At 42.6% G+C, this 16,182-nt stretch overlaps 1 protein-coding gene, 1 long non-coding RNA gene and 1 other non-coding gene across 9 annotated transcripts in view; 2 read left to right on the forward strand and 1 right to left on the reverse strand.

Moving 5' to 3' along the window:
- Positions 1 to 3,505, forward strand: part of Spdya (speedy/RINGO cell cycle regulator family, member A) — a 62,639-nt gene extending 59,134 nt beyond the window's left edge. For 4 of the 5 annotated variants that reach the window (XM_011246602.3, XM_006524909.4, XM_006524907.3 and 1 more), the window contains one exon: positions 2,555 to 3,028. In XM_011246602.3, the coding sequence (XP_011244904.1) occupies positions 2,555 to 2,646 (92 nt within the window). In that variant the 3' untranslated portion in view covers positions 2,647 to 3,028. Of the gene's footprint in view, positions 1 to 2,554 lie in introns of all 5 variants that reach the window. The other variant, NM_029254.1, reaches the window with a different exon arrangement.
- Trmt61b (tRNA methyltransferase 61B) overlaps positions 1 to 12,733 on the reverse strand; it is a 41,735-nt gene extending 29,002 nt beyond the window's left edge. For 2 of the 3 annotated variants that reach the window (NR_027952.1, NR_015549.1), the window contains exons 1-3: positions 11,908 to 12,733; positions 4,460 to 4,494; positions 2,810 to 2,956 (exon numbers count right to left, since the gene is read on the reverse strand). This is a non-coding gene — a long non-coding RNA (tRNA methyltransferase 61B). Of the gene's footprint in view, positions 1 to 2,486; positions 2,957 to 4,459; positions 4,495 to 11,907 lie in introns of those variants that run through there. The other variant, NR_027953.1, reaches the window with a different exon arrangement.
- A 509-nt stretch (positions 12,734 to 13,242) lies between these two features.
- On the forward strand, positions 13,243 to 13,314 carry n-TCgca52. Its single transcript has one exon. It is a non-coding gene; the product is annotated as a tRNA-Cys (tRNA).
- The last annotated feature ends 2,868 nt before the right edge of the window (positions 13,315 to 16,182 follow it).

Here is a 16,182-nt window from a genome sequence, read left to right on the forward strand (position 1 = left end):
TACCATAGACAGGATCATTTTAACCAGGTTAAAAGAATGTCAGACTTAATGACATACATCAAATGATGGGAGAAATATGTTAGGAACAGGGATTATTCATAGATACCAGTTATATTGATTCTGATATTCTTTTAACCTGGTTAAAAAGGTTCTATGGTAACTCACACCTGTAATTCTAGTGCTAAGAATTGCCATGAGTTCCAGGACAGCCTGGAAAGTGAGATCCTGTCTCAAACCAAACCAAACCAAGATTCGAGTATAAGAAAAGAGATTAAAGAGCTGTTACATCTTGAAACCAGGTATGGTAGGACATGCCTGCATCCCGGCACTGCAAGGTTTTGGAGCAGGGTGGCAATACCAGGAACGAGTCCCCTCCTGTGGAGTGGAAGTGGTTGATGACCCCCTTAGCAATCATGCCACCAGTTCACCAGTGACACAGCCTGTTTTCAAGTCCGGTAATATTATAACACTCAGGGTTCACTGAGGTGTCAGACCATTGCTGAGTAGGTTTCTTCTTCTGCAGCTTGCCATAGCACTCCCCTCCAGAATTGTGAAAGCTAGCCAACAGAGAAGCATCTACAGCTAAACAACAAAAAACTGTACAACTATATAAAAATATAACCTTGAAGATGAGTTGGTTGAAAAATGAATAAAGTTTTTTTTTTTTTTTTTCCGAGACAGGGTTTCTCTGTATAGCTCTGGCTGTCCTGGAACTCACTCTGTAGTCCAGGCTGGCCTCAAACTCAGAAATCTACCTGCCTCTGCCTCCCAAGTGCTGGGATTAAAGGTGTGCGCCACCACCGCCTGGCGAATAAAGTTCTTTAAACATATATGTTATTAGAAAATACAAAACAACTGGTACCGATGAATAATTCCTATTCCTAATTCACACGTGTAAAGTACATTTTTCACATCATTTGATATATGTCATTAGTCCTGGTGGCCTTTAAACATGGTTAAATGATTCTGTCTATGGCATTTCACATCTGTTATTCCAGTGCTCAGGAGACTGGAGCAGGAGGACTGCTATTAGTTCCAAGACACCCTGTTCCAGGCCTGCCTAAGTTACAGATGAGACCCTATCTCAAACCATATCAAACCAAGATTTGAGCAGACTAAAAAGATTTAAGAATTGTTACACCTTGAAGCAATGTATAGTAGGACATGCCCGTATCCTGACACTCTAGAGGCTGAGGCAGAAGTATCAATAGTTGAGGCCTGTCTAGAATAAGGAATAAGAATGTCTCAAAATAACACTATATATAGCTGGACATGGTAGTTTATGTCTATAATCCCAGCACTCTGTAGAGGGGAAAGCAGGAGGATCAGGAGTTCAAAGCCAGCCTGCGTTATATTAGATGTTATCTTTAAACCCAACAAAAATAAAAACCAACCAAACAAAAAGAGTTATTAGGTCTTGAGGGCAAACCCTATTAATAGTATGATTTACAATGTACCAGGTTCAAGGTCCTGGCTTCAGTACCCAGAACCAAAAGCAACAACAAAGTTACATCTTTATTATAATTTTAAAAATTATATTATTCCCATCAGTTCTCCCCTACTATTTACTATAGCCCTGGTGTGTTTTTTGTTGTTGTTGTTGTTGTTGTTGTTGTTTACGGTGTGTGTGTGTGTCTGTGGAGGTTAGAGAACAACTTTCAGGAGTCAGTTCATGTCTTCCACCTTGTTGAGGCAGTTTGCTGCCCCACGCAGCCCAAGCTAGCTGGCCAGACTGCAGATTCTTCTGTCTCCACTTCCCACACTGCTATAGGAGTGTTGGGATCACTGCTATAGGAGTGTTGGGATTGTAGATGCCCATTACTGCATCCAGCTTTTAAAAACAAAAACAAAAAACACATGAATTCTGGGTATCAAACTCAGGCTTGCAGAGCTAGTTAGTGGTTTTACACACTAAGCCATCTCCCTGAGCCCTCCTCCTCCTCTTCTTTCTTCTTTTTCTTCTTTCTTTTCTCTCTCTCTCTCTCTCTCTCTCTCTCTCTCTCTCTCTCTCTCTCTCTCTCTCTCTCTCTCTCTCTCTCTCGACAGGGTTTCTCTGTAGAGCCCTGGCTATCCTGGAACTCCCTTTGTAGACCAGGCTGGCCTCAAAATCAGAGATCTGCCTGCCTGCCTCCCAAGAGCTGGGATTAAAGGTGTGCTCCACTAAGTCTGGCTCCTTATTTTTTAAAGTTCCACATAAGAAATTAAAATATGTACTAGGTTCAGGCAGTGATGAATGCCTGTAAGTCTAGCACTTAGGAAGCTGAGGCAGGAATATCAAGAATTCAAGACTAGCCTGGGCTATACAGTAAGATCCTATCTCAATCTTTTTGTTGTTTTGTTTTTGTTTTTTGAGATAGGGCCTTGTCTACCCTGATCATTCTGCTGCTTCCTCCCCAACGCTGGGGTCAAAGGCAGGCTTACCACTTCTGTCTCAAGAAAGAAAGGAAAAAACAAAGATAAAGAAAAAAGAACAGTAAAAAAGTATTTTAAAATACACAAAGTTTTATCTTAAAAAATACATACAATTTACCTTAAAATGCATATTTTATTTCAGTAGCCAATGACCATCAATCAAACAAAGAAAATGAAACTAATTTTGTGAAGAAAAACAAATCCGTGGAATGGTTTGCAGAGAGTGAAGAATGACAAGGCTCAACTAAAGCAAGCTGGAGTCACAGCTACAGAATGGCAAACCAAATGCAAGAGAACGAAAACGGGACTGTTACCCAGTTGTACAATGGCCTTTAGCTTCTGTTACTTTTCAAACACATGTAAAAGTCATACAAATCATAGTAATAACTAAACATACCAAAATAAGGTAAAAAGACTTTCTGAAGTAGTGACTAATAATAGTCAGTTCTAATTTGATCCTTCTTTGTCTTCAGATTCAGTGCTGTCATCTCAGGTACCAGTTCAGGTGTGGTCTGAACTTCCTCCACCAGCTTAAAAGGTTAAACTAGAAGACAAAAGAGCTAGTTTAAAAGAGAGAACAGTTAAGGTCATAACACTGAATTAATGAAAAAAAAAACAATTAATATATTCTGAAAACAGTACTGACATGTGCGACCACTTTACCAGTGAATAAGTCAAGCAATGCAGGGACATGGTCTGTGTGGAAAATCAGAATGTGACTCTTCTGTAACAGAAAATGCACACTGTACAAATGTTTTACAGTTTGTTCACAAAAAGTGTTGAAATGTTAAACACTGTCCCTTTTCTGTAAGCTTTTTCTCAGAACTTGTTTTTTAAGCATTTTTGAGACTGTTTGGCTAGTTACTATCAGAAACATTTGTCAGTGATTACACAGTAACTCTACAGATGGGCTTATAACCAAACGGAGAAGCCTGTTTCATAAATCAATGTATCGAAAACCCATTTCATGGCCTAAATAATGTGTACATATGAGTACCTAAACTTGTTTCTTGGAAGAACTTCAGCAATGTTGTAGGAGCTAGAAAAACACCATATTTCATTTTCTATACAATAAATAAAAAATAAAACCCTGAAGAGTATCTGATAGTTATTATATGAATGTGTTAGTCAATATGGTCAGCATACTTAAGAATCTATAGTATGGGCTGGAGAGATGGCTCAGCAGTTAAGAGCGCCGACTGCTTTTCTGAAGGTCGTGAGTTCAAATCCCAGCAACTACATGATGGCTCACAACCATCCGTAATGATATCTGATGCCCTCTTCTGGGGTGTCTGAAGACAGCTACAGTGTACTTACATATAATAAATAAATAAATAAATATTTTTTAAAAAATCTATAATATTTATTATTAAAATACATACTTAAGAATCTATAGTATTTATTATTAAAATACATACTCAAGAATCTATAGTATTTATTATTAAAATACATACTCAAGAATCTATAGTATTTATTATTAAAATACACACTTAAGAATCTATAGTATTTATTATTAAAAATACAAGCATAAAATGAAACTGAAGTGCACCATGGTGCTCCTTGTGAAACTCTTCATTTCCAACTTCAATTTCCTTTTGAGAATGTAACTGTAAATTTGTGTTAATGGTTGTTCTGACTTTTGGAAGCAGAATTCCACTTCTGACCTCACTTCTCTGTTCCCACGAGAGAGCAGTTCACAGAGGCAGTCACATTCAGAAGTTCAGTACCCTGTATGATGCTCTCAGAAACGTGAAAAGTGGATTTGATATTTTGATCAAAAAAGTGAGTGTATAGTATCTTTAACTACATTTCATATCCAAATTTAAATGCTATTACCTAAATCTAGATGTAATAGTTAAATGAAAGGAAGGATTAAAAGGGCAAATTAGGTGGGGATGCAGCTTAGTCGTACATGTTTGCCTGGCACCATGTAACCGCAAAAAACAAAACAAAACAAAACAAAACAAAAAAAACCAAACAAACAAACCAAAGCACCAGGTCATGAGCCGCTTTATAGTCGTAAGTGACAAAGCAGACCATTACTTACCTTTACTGTTAACATTACACTCTCAATTTTCCAACCTGTCAGAAAAAAATCACCTCATTAATTCTTTTTTGTAAAAGATTATTTAAACAGCAATATGATGGAATCTGGGATGCATGGTCATTTTATAACACTTTTATGAAATGACATGTACATCTTACTAAGTTACAAAATGATTGTTTTGTTTTGTCTTTCAAAATAGTTTCTCTATGTAGCCCTGGCTGTCCTGGAACCCGCTCTGTAGATCAGACTGGCCTCAAACTCACAGATCCACCTGCCTCTGCCTCCCAAGTACTGGGATAAAAGGCGTGCACCACCACTGCCTAACACGAAATGATCATTTTAGCCTGACATATAACCAAAATTAAATTTTTCATCAGGAAGCTTAAGCAAGGAAAGTTACAGTCTAGACTAGACAGTGAACTGAAGTTCCAGACCACCCTGGGCTACAGAGTAGGAGCCTGTCTTTAAAACCTAGGGAGTTTCTCTCACCCCTCTTGACCCGAGGCAGGTGAAAAAGCTGGCCCCCGACTCTTTGCTAGCTGCAGGAGAGTGAGCCCTGCACCTTGCCTGGGCAGTACAGTAAAGCTGGCCCTGGTGGTGGTTATGAGGGGGAGCTACTGCAGCTACCACCCAGGCAGATCTAGAACTTTGAAGTTGGCCCACCCCAACATGAACTGCTGGAGTCTGTGAAAGGGCTGCAGATCCAAAACTACAAGATCTCCATGGCAACAACTGATGTCTGCGGAGTCCCAGTGATGACCCAGTATTGATAGTATAGCAATAGCGGAAGCCAGAGGTTTGAAAACAACCAGTGACTCATTACAATGTGTGGAGAAAAGGGTATACTGTGGGACACACTGTGACACACTACAGCTTTTATGACAAGATTTTTTTTTTTTAATTCTAATTCTATTTTATTTAGGGAGGGCACTTTATTTTGGGAGGGTGGATGGGAATGGATGGGGAGATGAATGGGATTGGGGTGCATGACAAGAAATTCACAAAGAATAAAAGTTAAAAATGTGTGTGAAGAAAGGGATAATTTAAAAATCACAGGCTGAGGGCCGGGCGTGGTGGTGCACACCTTTAATCCCAGCACTCGGGAGGCAGAGGCAGGCGGATTTCTGAGTTCAAGGCCAGCCTGGTCTACAGAGTGAGTGCCAGGACAGCCAGGGCTACACAGAGAAACCCTGTCTCGAAAAACAAAAACAAAAACAAGAACAAAAACAAAAACAAAAAAACAAAAACAAACCCACAGGCTGTAGCTCAGTGGTAAGACACACAGCTAGCATGTGCAAGGTTCTAGATTCGATCTCTAGCAACCCAGATATGAACAACAAAAGCCCCACTCCCGCTACCCTGTTACTCACTTTGCCAAGTATCCAGCACGCACGCCATTATTTAAGATTTGGGATCAAGGCAAGCAAAGCAACTTGAGGATCTAATACATCCAAAGTTACTTGTGGGGAAGAAAGAGAGCTGCGGATCAACCTACCTTCGCTTTAGAAGAACTCAGGGAATTCACATTTTAAAAGCAATTCTGCAGGTAAGGGAACTGCATTTTGCTATGTTACTGCTCCTCAAAGAGATGTGTTTATTACTACACAATGATATAGTACTGAGCAATACATAACAATCCTAACAGAGTATCTTGAATAAGGAATCTTTCTTTGGTTATATATACGTGAGTACAATGATACCTGTATTAGCAATATTGCCAATTTTAAGAAGTGCCATAAAAACAAACAAAAAATGGAATATATCCAAGGTCCTATGAATTCCTACTGCTCAAGTTTCTGCATAACTGTTTCAGCTGAGCTTTGGCAATAAAAATTCACATGATTTCTAGGTGTGGTGGCTTATGCTTACTATCCCAGCACTCGGGAGGTGGAGGCAGAAAGATTGACTTCTAGGCTCGCCAGGGCAAGGAAAGATTCTGCCTCAAACAGAATGAAAAGGAAAAAAAAATTCACATGTTAATGATGTTTAAATTTTTGTTGTCGTTTTTTTTTTTTGGAGACAGGATCTTACTATATAGCCCTGGCTAGTCTGGAACTCACTGTGTAGACCAGGCTGGCCTGGAACTTAGCGCTCCACCTGCCCAAATTCTTGACTTATCCTGCAAATAGTGAGGTTCACAGTGCCCAGCTTTTACTTCTTGCCATTATTCAACATTCATGGGTGCTTCTGTCACCTGACTCAGTAGCTCTAGGACCCAACTCTAAGCATATTAAAATAAAAGGATTCTTTGCAGCCCTGGAGAAAAGGACAAACACAGTGAAGACTGCCTGCCCATACAAAAGAAGGAAGATCCTTGTTTGCTTTTTTTTTTTCCTCCTAATTTAAATTTTTTACTGTTGAGCATGGTGGCACACGCTTTTAATACAAGCACTTGTGAGGCAGAGGCAAGGAGATCTCCAAAGTGTAGATTTCTGGTTTCTTTGGAGACTCAGTTGTGTTATGTGATGTTTTTCTGGAAGCTGCCTGGACAAAGGACAGGTGATGTTTGCTGGAGCAGATGCTTGAGAGAGCATGAGATGTTGGAAAGGGCATAAATGTAACCCGACAGACAGTGGATGATGCTGTGTGGTATTGGTACATGTGCCTTACCGTTCTTTGCTGGTTGTTGGGTTTTGTCTTCACTGTCATTGTTTGTTGTGAATTCATAGAGAGAAATGCCCCAAAGAACCTCTAGTGGTGTTCAAATGGCTTCTTGCCACTTCCAAGGACTTGGACCAATCAGCAGAGCCTTGTGGTTTCTTCTGGTTCAAACTGCTGTTGTTTGCGAGTGGGTAGAGCTACATTAGGGATCTGTGTGAGTGAGATGAACTGCTAATGTCCTGACAAGCAGATTGGATTCTCTCCAAAGAACTATTTCTACACAGGTCCACATCCTCCTTTGCCCTATATTTTTTTAATATTATTTATTTTGTAATTCAGACACACGCACCAGAAGAGTGCATCAGATCCCATTACAGATGGTTGTGAGCCCCCATGTGGTTGCTGGAAATTGAACTCAGGACCTCTGGAAGAGCAGCCAGTGCTCTTAACCACGGAGCCATCTCTCCAGCCCCTCCTTTGCCCTATTAACCTTTCATTTCCACTACCTCTGATGGATGGTGGGCTGGAAGGGAGGTCAAACATTTAAGTACCCTTATTAAAAGCAGGTTTTAAAAAAGTCAAAGTCTACAGATCTCTGGGAGTTTGAGGTCAGCCTGCTCTACATAGTGAGTTCCAGGACACACAGAGCTACCTAGTAAAACCCTGTCTCAAAAAAAAATTTTTTTTTTGTTGAAGGAAGTATACATGTGCCACTGCATGTTTATGGAGGTCAGAAGACAACTTAAAAGGAGTTCTCCTAATGTATGGGCTTTTGGGACTGAAAGTCAGCCTTGGTGGCAACAGCCTGCTGGCCTTAATCTTTTTTTTTCCCTTCATACTCAGTAACATAGAAACCATTTAAAATAACTTAGTGTAGCAAATGTTTGAGACTTTATATCTTCTTTGCTTTTGAAATATCACTATAAATAAAATTCACATGGTCTGGCCACTCGGGTTTAACTTAAGCTCCATGAATTATGCTAGTGTTCGTATTCTTCTTAACCCTATCGCGATGGTCTTTCATATCTCAAAACGTAGGACTTGCCCTTGTGATCGGACTTCAGCAAAAAATAATTGATATTCTAGAGCATTAGTTTACAAACTGCCAAGAATTTATTTTGCAAAGGTATTAAATGTCCCCAGAAAAAAAGTCAAATATCCATGGTTACAAAAATCTCTTCCCAATCCCCTAACCCCAAATTTTCCTCTTTGGAGGCAGCCATAGTATTTGGCCCTTGCCCTTCCTGTGACAGCTTTATTTATACAAATCTGCGAGTAACTCTGTGTCCTGAATCCACAGTACAACTAAATCACACCATCTTTTACTTTTCTCGTTGACGCTGTCATCTCAGCAATATGCAAACACTGTATTCTTTTCAACTACTGCATTCCATGATTTATTTAGGTAAATGATAAACATTTACCTGTTTCTAGTCTTACCTTCATACAAATACTTCAGGGAACATTCTTTTGCCTAATGTGTCATGGCCATCAGATACAAATTAAGCTCAGAGGGTACGTAAAGTTTTATATTTAAAAAAAATATGTATAGTTTACACTAGAGTGCCTGTTTCTCCATTCCCATCCCAACAGTTATCTAATATTTTATGTGTGAATCTAAAATGTGAAGTTTGTCATTGTTCTTTTCTTTTCTTATTGTGTAGCCCGGGCTATTCGAGAACTCATTAAGTAACCCAGGTTAACCCAGAACTCATGACTCTCCAATGCTGAGAGTATAGGTATGTGCTTCCATACCTGGTCTAGCATTGCATAATTTTCATTTACATCTATGGCTAAGGTTGAGGCTTCCTTGGGTGTCTATGTTTATGGAGAGTATATATGTGTGGGAGAAGGTCAGGGGTTGGTACTGGATGTCTTCCTCTCCTGCTTTCCCTATTTTTCCAGACAGGGTCACATCACTGACCCTGGAGTTCACTGATTCTGCTAGACTGGCTGGCCAGTGATCTCTGGAGACCCACCTGCCCCAAGTCGTCCTTTACTCCAAATCTTACTGCTTTGGATAAAAATTAGCTCATTCTACCAGAGCCTGAGTCTGCTTCCAAAACAGTGTCCCCTGGTTGATGTCGTTAGTATCACTTATATCCTATGATGGAAATACAGTGTGGATGACTCATAAATACATGCTGAGCACTCGTTCTTGCCTTACACTACTGTCAGAGGGTCAAAAACAGGAATGGAAAGTGAATTAGATTCTGGCCCTGCCCAAGAATTTATATTTTGCTTGATAAAGTGAAAATTCAGAGATCAATTAGCAAACCCAGCAGCACTACAGAACCAATGAGAAATTACAGATGAGGGCCATAAGGGCTCAGAGGCAGCAGAGCAGCTAGTGTCTTCGAACTATCAGGAGAACTGAAGAAAACTCTCAGAGTAGGGATGGTTTTAAACACAGCACAGGAAGGATGTGCACTGCTCCCTTCGGAGGGGAGACAGACTTAAAAGCCAGCCTGAGGCATTTGCACTTGGCCTGGTAAGCAGTTAGGGCACATTCCTGAGGCTACAGAAAGGGTATTTTATGAAGATTAATATGGCAAGGAAATAGATGAGAGACTAAAAATCAGTTATCAAGTTATTAGACACCCTTTGCTAGAAATAATGAAAAAAATCCAATGTAAGCAGAAGAGGAACTTGACCAAGAAATTGGCTGTCCCTCCCTTGTTGAGATGGGGGTCTCAATGTTCCCCAGGCTAGTCTCAAACTGACTATGTAGCCAAGAAACTGAACTCATCTTCCTGCCCCCACTTCCACATGCTGGGATTACAAGTATGAACCACTGCATACCAACCCAACAAAGAAAACTCTGTTTGGGTAAGAACTGTGTACTGGAAAGAAGGAAGGGAAGGAGAGGGGAGGGGAGGGGAGGGAAAGAGAAAAGAAGGGAAGGGAAGAAGGGAAGGAAGGAAGGGAAGAAGGGAAGAGAAGGAGGGAAGGAGGGAAGGGAAGGGAAGGAAAAGAAGAAAGGAGGGGAGGAAGAAGAAGAGGAAGGAAGAGGAGAGGAGGGGAGGAGGAGAGGAGAGGAGGGGAGGGGAGGGGAAGGGAGGGGAGGGGAGGAGACGAGGAGAGGAGAGGAGAGGAGAGGAGAGGAGAGGAGAGGAGAGGAGGAGAGGAAAGAGAAGAGAAGAGAAGAGAAGAGAAGAGAAGAGAAGAGAAGAGAAGAGAAGAGAAGAGAAGAGAAGAGGAGAAGAGAGAAGAGATGGGCTGGAGATATGGTCAGTGATTAAGAGCACTGGCTGCTCTGATCTTCAGAGGCCCTGAATTTGATTCACAACAACCACACTGTGGCTTACAACCATCTGTACTGGGATTTGATGTCCTCTTCTGATGTGCAGACATACATACAAGCACTTATACATAAAATATATAAGGAAACAAACTTTTATTTGCCAGAGTGTGATGTCACATGCCTTTAATCCCAGGAGGCAGAGGCAGATGGATCTAATAATTCGAGGCCAGCCTGGTCTACAGAGCAAGTTCCAGGACAGCCAGGTCTACACAGAGAAACCCTATCCAAAAGAAGAAGAAGAAAAAGAAGAAGGAGGAGGAGGAGGAAGAGGAGGGGAAGGAGGAAGAAGAGGAAGAGGAGGAGGAAGAGAGGAGGAAAGGAAACTATTAACTTTTAATTTAGAACTATAATATTAGGGAGTTTAGAACCTTGCTATGTAGACTAGGCTAACCCAAAATCACAATGCATTTCCCGCCTCTGCCTGCTATGTGCTTAAGGCATTCACCACAATAGCCTGCTAGTTGTCTAAAAGCTAAAGAGCCTAGACACTAGTTTCACTAGTGGTGAAACATCTGCATGGCTTTGCTGCCTTTTGTGGGGCTGGGGTAGAGTGTAATGGAACTCCATCCTTTAGGCAGATAGGACCTCTGTAATCTTGAAATCAGAGTAGCTGTGATTATTCAACTGAGACCCCCAAAAATCCCATGGATGGCCTATTCACCTTCCCTCCTTGAAGTGGGGCAGGGGGTGTGTGTTTTAGCCACCAACTCCTGCTCACCCACCCAAACCAGCCAACTTCCCCGCCTCCCCATGGCAGTTTCACATGGTCTTAGGGTGGCACAGCTTACAAGAGGTAGGTTTACTGGGTTTGGGACTCCAGGGCTGTGACTTTAGGAAGGAGTCATCCATGGTTGGATGGGGCTTTTCCAGACTCCTTGGCATGTCTACACAGCAGTACTGAACTCAATAATCACACTGGCTTTAACCCCAATAACCAAACAAACTGGACTTGGATGGAATGGTCTGTTGGTGTCCTAACTGAGGTGAATAGCCATTTATGTGCCGCTCCCTGAGGAAAGGAATGCAGGGCTTTTGGTGCAGTCTAGGCAAGCCTTCTACTACTAAGTTACATCCCTAACCCTAATACAAATATGTATGCGATAATGGATTTCCAGTAACATTCCTTATTAAGTATCATTATTAAAATACTGCCACAGGGCCTGCGAGATGGCTCAGCCAGTAGACACGAAGGCAAGCCTGGTAACCCGAATTTATTCCAGGATCCCAGGTGGCAGAAGAGACTCTGGGAGAGTTACCCTCTGACCTCCACACTGTTTGCAAGTTCTCATTCAGGGCCCACTCCCCAAATATTAAAAACAAAAAAATATGGTATTATTACAATGGTACTACAAAATGTACCCCCAAACAGTTCAACATCCTAAGATCAATACCCATACGCTTCAGAGCTGTGGGGAACAAACAGGTACGTCTCTGTTTAGCGAGTCCATACCATTCTGCTAGTAAACTGGCATAATCTTCATTTTAGATAAGGGAGTGGCAAATATCAAATGTAAATTCTGTTTCCTTCTAAAATTATCAGTACCTGAACATGTTTAAAAATCCAACATGCTGAAAAACTCCAAAGGTCGGTGATGAGAACATTCATCGGACTGTGGTAGTGCGCCGTCCGTCCTCGCCCTTCCTGGAACCCACACACACCTAATTCCCATGACAATACTTTTGGGATAGGTTCCGGCGTTCCCTCTTCCATCAATATACAGAGTCCTCCAAAGGTGGCCTCCGCAGAGAACTCTTACCGGGAAAACATGTCAGGATCTGGCCAGGATACTTGTCCTCGATCTCCCTGAACGCAATCGCTCCCCAGTTACTATTAAAGTGTCCGACGTTGCAGAGTAGGACTAATTTCTTTAATTGTGATTCTCTCTTTCCCGCCAGAGCTTTAATAAGCATCCCCGACTGAAAAGAGTCCTCTGGAAAGGGACCAGGAGGAGGCAGCGCGAAGCTCTCCGGGCTCGGTAGCCACTCGTGTCCAGCACGCGATCCTCGGAGTCATATCCTGTAGGGTCTCAGTGGCCCTGCTCTCCGCTCTGGTCCTCCGGATCTCGAGGGGGTAACTCCTCCCTCGAAGTTCCCAGCCCGAGCCTTTCCACATACTAGAGACAACCGGGTCCCGACGATCCGGACGCGGGCAGCACGGGAAGGGAACGACCGGTGCACGCGCTCTCCAACTCGCGTGTCCCCAGGCAAGGACCCGCAACCCCGGGAAATGAGCTCGCTCACGAGGCACCGACCCAAAGTCAAGCAGGAATGAATCGGCTCTGAGCTCTGATCGCCTCTCGGGCGCCTCAACCTCACAAGGAAGAACCACGTCGTCCTTAGAGAGCCTGACGTCCGGAGCAGGTGCTGTCGCACACGTGTGACGTAGCCACCGCCGTGCCCTTTGCCCGGTTTTGGGGTAGTGCAGGCTGTGGGCTCCCCCGCGTCGCCGACAGAGTGCGTCACCGCCTTGGCGTCCAGCACATGCGGTGGCCCGAGCTTAGGGCTCGTTGGCCTCCGGGCTAAAATCCTGGCTTTCCGCGAGTGGCAAAAGCACAGAGTTTACTTACTGCTCACCAATCTCCGCTAGCCGCCCAGGGACAGGAAGACCCGGGAAGACTAGACGTGGAACCTGGACAGTCTTAACCAGGTTTAAGTCACTAGTGGTGGTGGACAGGACCGTCACCCATCATCCCCAAGAGTCCAAAGTCATCTAGCCCAGAAAAATCGTTGGTCAGGCGTCATAGGACGCACTGCTTGCTGACCCGCACACCTTGCTCATAACTGGGAGGTCTATTTCGAATGGCTAGGGACTCTCTGGTCAGCCTCAGCCCGAGGTCTAGAGTGTTCACAAAGGTAGAGTAAGGTGGCAGTAGCCACCGGGGGTATAGCTCAGTGGTAGAGCATTTGACTGCAGATCAAGAGGTCCCTGGTTCAAATCCAGGTGCCCCCTTCCTATAATTTTGGTGGCACATTCCAGCACTTGGGAGGCAGAACCAACCTAATTTACATAGTGGGTTACAGGATAGCCAGAGACTATCCGATGGCTAAGCTACAAAATAAACAGGAAAAAAAAAAAAAAAAAAATCAACACAACTGTTTTAACCACCCCGCCTACCCAAATAAACACTTCTTTTCCTGTGCGCCACCACTGCCCAGCAATAAACACTTCCTAAAATTGAAGTTAGCCGGGTGTGGTGGCGCATGCCTTTAATCCCAGCACTCGGGAGGCAGAGGCAGGCGAATTTCTGAATTCGAAGCCAGCCTGGTCTACAGAGTGAGCTTCAGGTAGCCAGGGCTACACAGAGAAACCCTGTCTCAAAAAACAAATAAAATTTGTACAACAGCACATCTGTCTCAAAAAACCAAAAACAAACAAACAAAAAAACTGAAGTTACCTTTTGCACTCAAAGTTAAATATCATTAGCCTGCCTATAAGTTTATTGAGAATCAGACAGTACCATGCACATATATTGAAAATTTGCAATTCAGTTAGAAATCAGTATTTATGACCTACTATACAAAGAAGATTAAACGACGTCAGCAAGTCCCCTGACAAGGTAGCTGAGAAATGGGATGGTGGGATTTCTAACTAGGTTGACCACGTTCAGCAGCTCTTGTTGATGGTACCATACACCTTTCTAAAGACTAAGGAATGGTGGGGTGATAGCTGGGTGTGTAAAAAGTGCTTGCTTTGCAAGAACTGGGATCTGAGTTTGATTTCCAGAACTCATGTTTAAAAGGGGGACAGCAAGATGGCTCAGCAGATAAAGGTACGTGCCAAAGAGATTGATGACTAGATATCTATGGTAGGATTCCAGTGGAAAAGCAGACTTTCCTCTGATACCCACACATATTTTGTTGCATTCATTTCCCTCCCTCCACTATTTCTTTTAAGTCAGGGCATGATGGCGCATATTTACATACACAACTCTGATCCCAGGGAAGCAGAAACAGGCAGATCTCCCAGCACAGCCTCCATTTCAGGAGACTTTCTATTTTCCATTACTAACACTGTGGCGGGATTGTTTGGCCACAGTGTCTGTCTCCTAGGCTTCATTATGCTTTGGGGTTCGGAGAATAGATCTCTCTTATCCCAGATTGTATCCCTGAAATCCTAGCATGAGCCCTGAAGGAACGGATAAAGGAAAGACGCAAAACAAAGCCATAGTACTTTTTCCCTTGCTGGCAAAGTACATTTGCTTGTGATGCCGCTTAAAATATGAAAACAGATCAATGCTCAGAGACAGGGAGAACAGAGCTCACAAAGTCACTTAACTACTGAGTTACCGTATCAGTTCCTCTGCTCAGAGATCAGAGAAGAGGATCCCAAAATGGACACAGTCTATGTAAGTGTCACTTTTTAGACAATATCTCCTTTCTGCAATTTTGTTTTTGTTTTTGTTTTTGTTTTTGTTTTTTTTTTTTGAGACAGAGTTCTCTGTGTAGTCCTGGCTGTCGTAGAACTCATTCTATAGACCAGGCTGGCCTAGAACTTAGAGATCTGACTGCTTCTGCCTCCTAAAGGCTGAGCCTAAGGGCATGAACTGCCACTGCCTCCACTTCCCCCCCAACACACACACACACACACACACACACACACACACCAATTTTTCAAATTTATTTCTTTCTTTCTTTCTTTCTTTCTTTCTTTTTTTTTTTTTTTTTTTTTTTTTTGGTTTTTCAAGACAGGGTTTCTCTGTATATCCCTGGCTGACCTGGAACTAACTCTGTAGACCAGGCTGGCCTTGAACTCAGAAATCCACCTGCCTCTGCCTCCCAAGTGCTGGGATTAAAGGCATGTGCCACCACCGCCCGGCGATTTTTCAAATTTCTATAATCCATTATTATCCCAACAAGGAAGAAAAGTGGCTTTCACCTATATCTGTGCTGGGGAGAATGTGGAGAGCAGTGAGCTTCGGGAAGTCAAAGAGGCAGAAAGATTCAGATTGGGTGCCATTTGTGGAGAGACACTACCCTGCGTGACCTCGTTCACAGAGAAGTTCTCAGAGCAGAGGATCGCCACAACTGGACTTAGAGCTGGATAAGTCCTTTAAAGATGCCATATATGTAGCTTTTTATCTCCATGCTTATTTTTAGTTTTCTTCAAAACATACTTTAGAAAAATGGAATTCTGGGTAGTTTTCTTAAATAATAAACCCAGTTGTTTTCATTTAAGTTTTCCAAAGTTGCTATAATTGCTCAACTATATTCTTTTGTTAGTGGTTGTGGATTTTTCAGTTATATGCATCATTGATTATTGATGTTTCATGATGCAGCTGAGATTTTAGCTATTCCCCTCCATTGTCTGCTCTTAACCCTCAACTCTCCACGCAGTTTTTCCTACCTGTGTTTGCCAGAACTATCTTACCACAGTTTTAGCTACACTGATTCAAAACTCAGATAACTGTGGTCATATAAGCACTACTTGCTGCTGGATTTTGTGTTTCATTGAGCCATACAACATAGCTTTTCTAAGGAGACTAGAGAGATGGCTCGTGGGTTAAGAGTACATACTCAGAGCTTAGGGTTCAGCTCAGTGACAGAATATTTGCCCAGCAAGCACAAGGCCCTGAGTTTAGACCCCAGCTCTGAGAGTAATTAGCAGAGCATGGTGACACATGTCCCAGCACTTGGGAGGTAAAGACAGGAGTATATCTGTTAGTTCAAGTCCATCCTAGTCTATATAGCAAGCTCCAAGACAGCTAGGCCTACATAGAGAGACCCTGTCTCAAAACAAACAAACAAACAATCAAAGTTCATGCTACTCTGAGTTCCATTCCCAGCTCAGGCACATCACCACATCAGGCAGCTCACGGCC

The sequence above is a fragment of the Mus musculus genome, chromosome 17 (genome assembly GCF_000001635.26).
Source record: "Mus musculus strain C57BL/6J chromosome 17, GRCm38.p6 C57BL/6J".
NCBI classification, from domain to species: domain Eukaryota; kingdom Metazoa; phylum Chordata; class Mammalia; order Rodentia; family Muridae; genus Mus; species Mus musculus.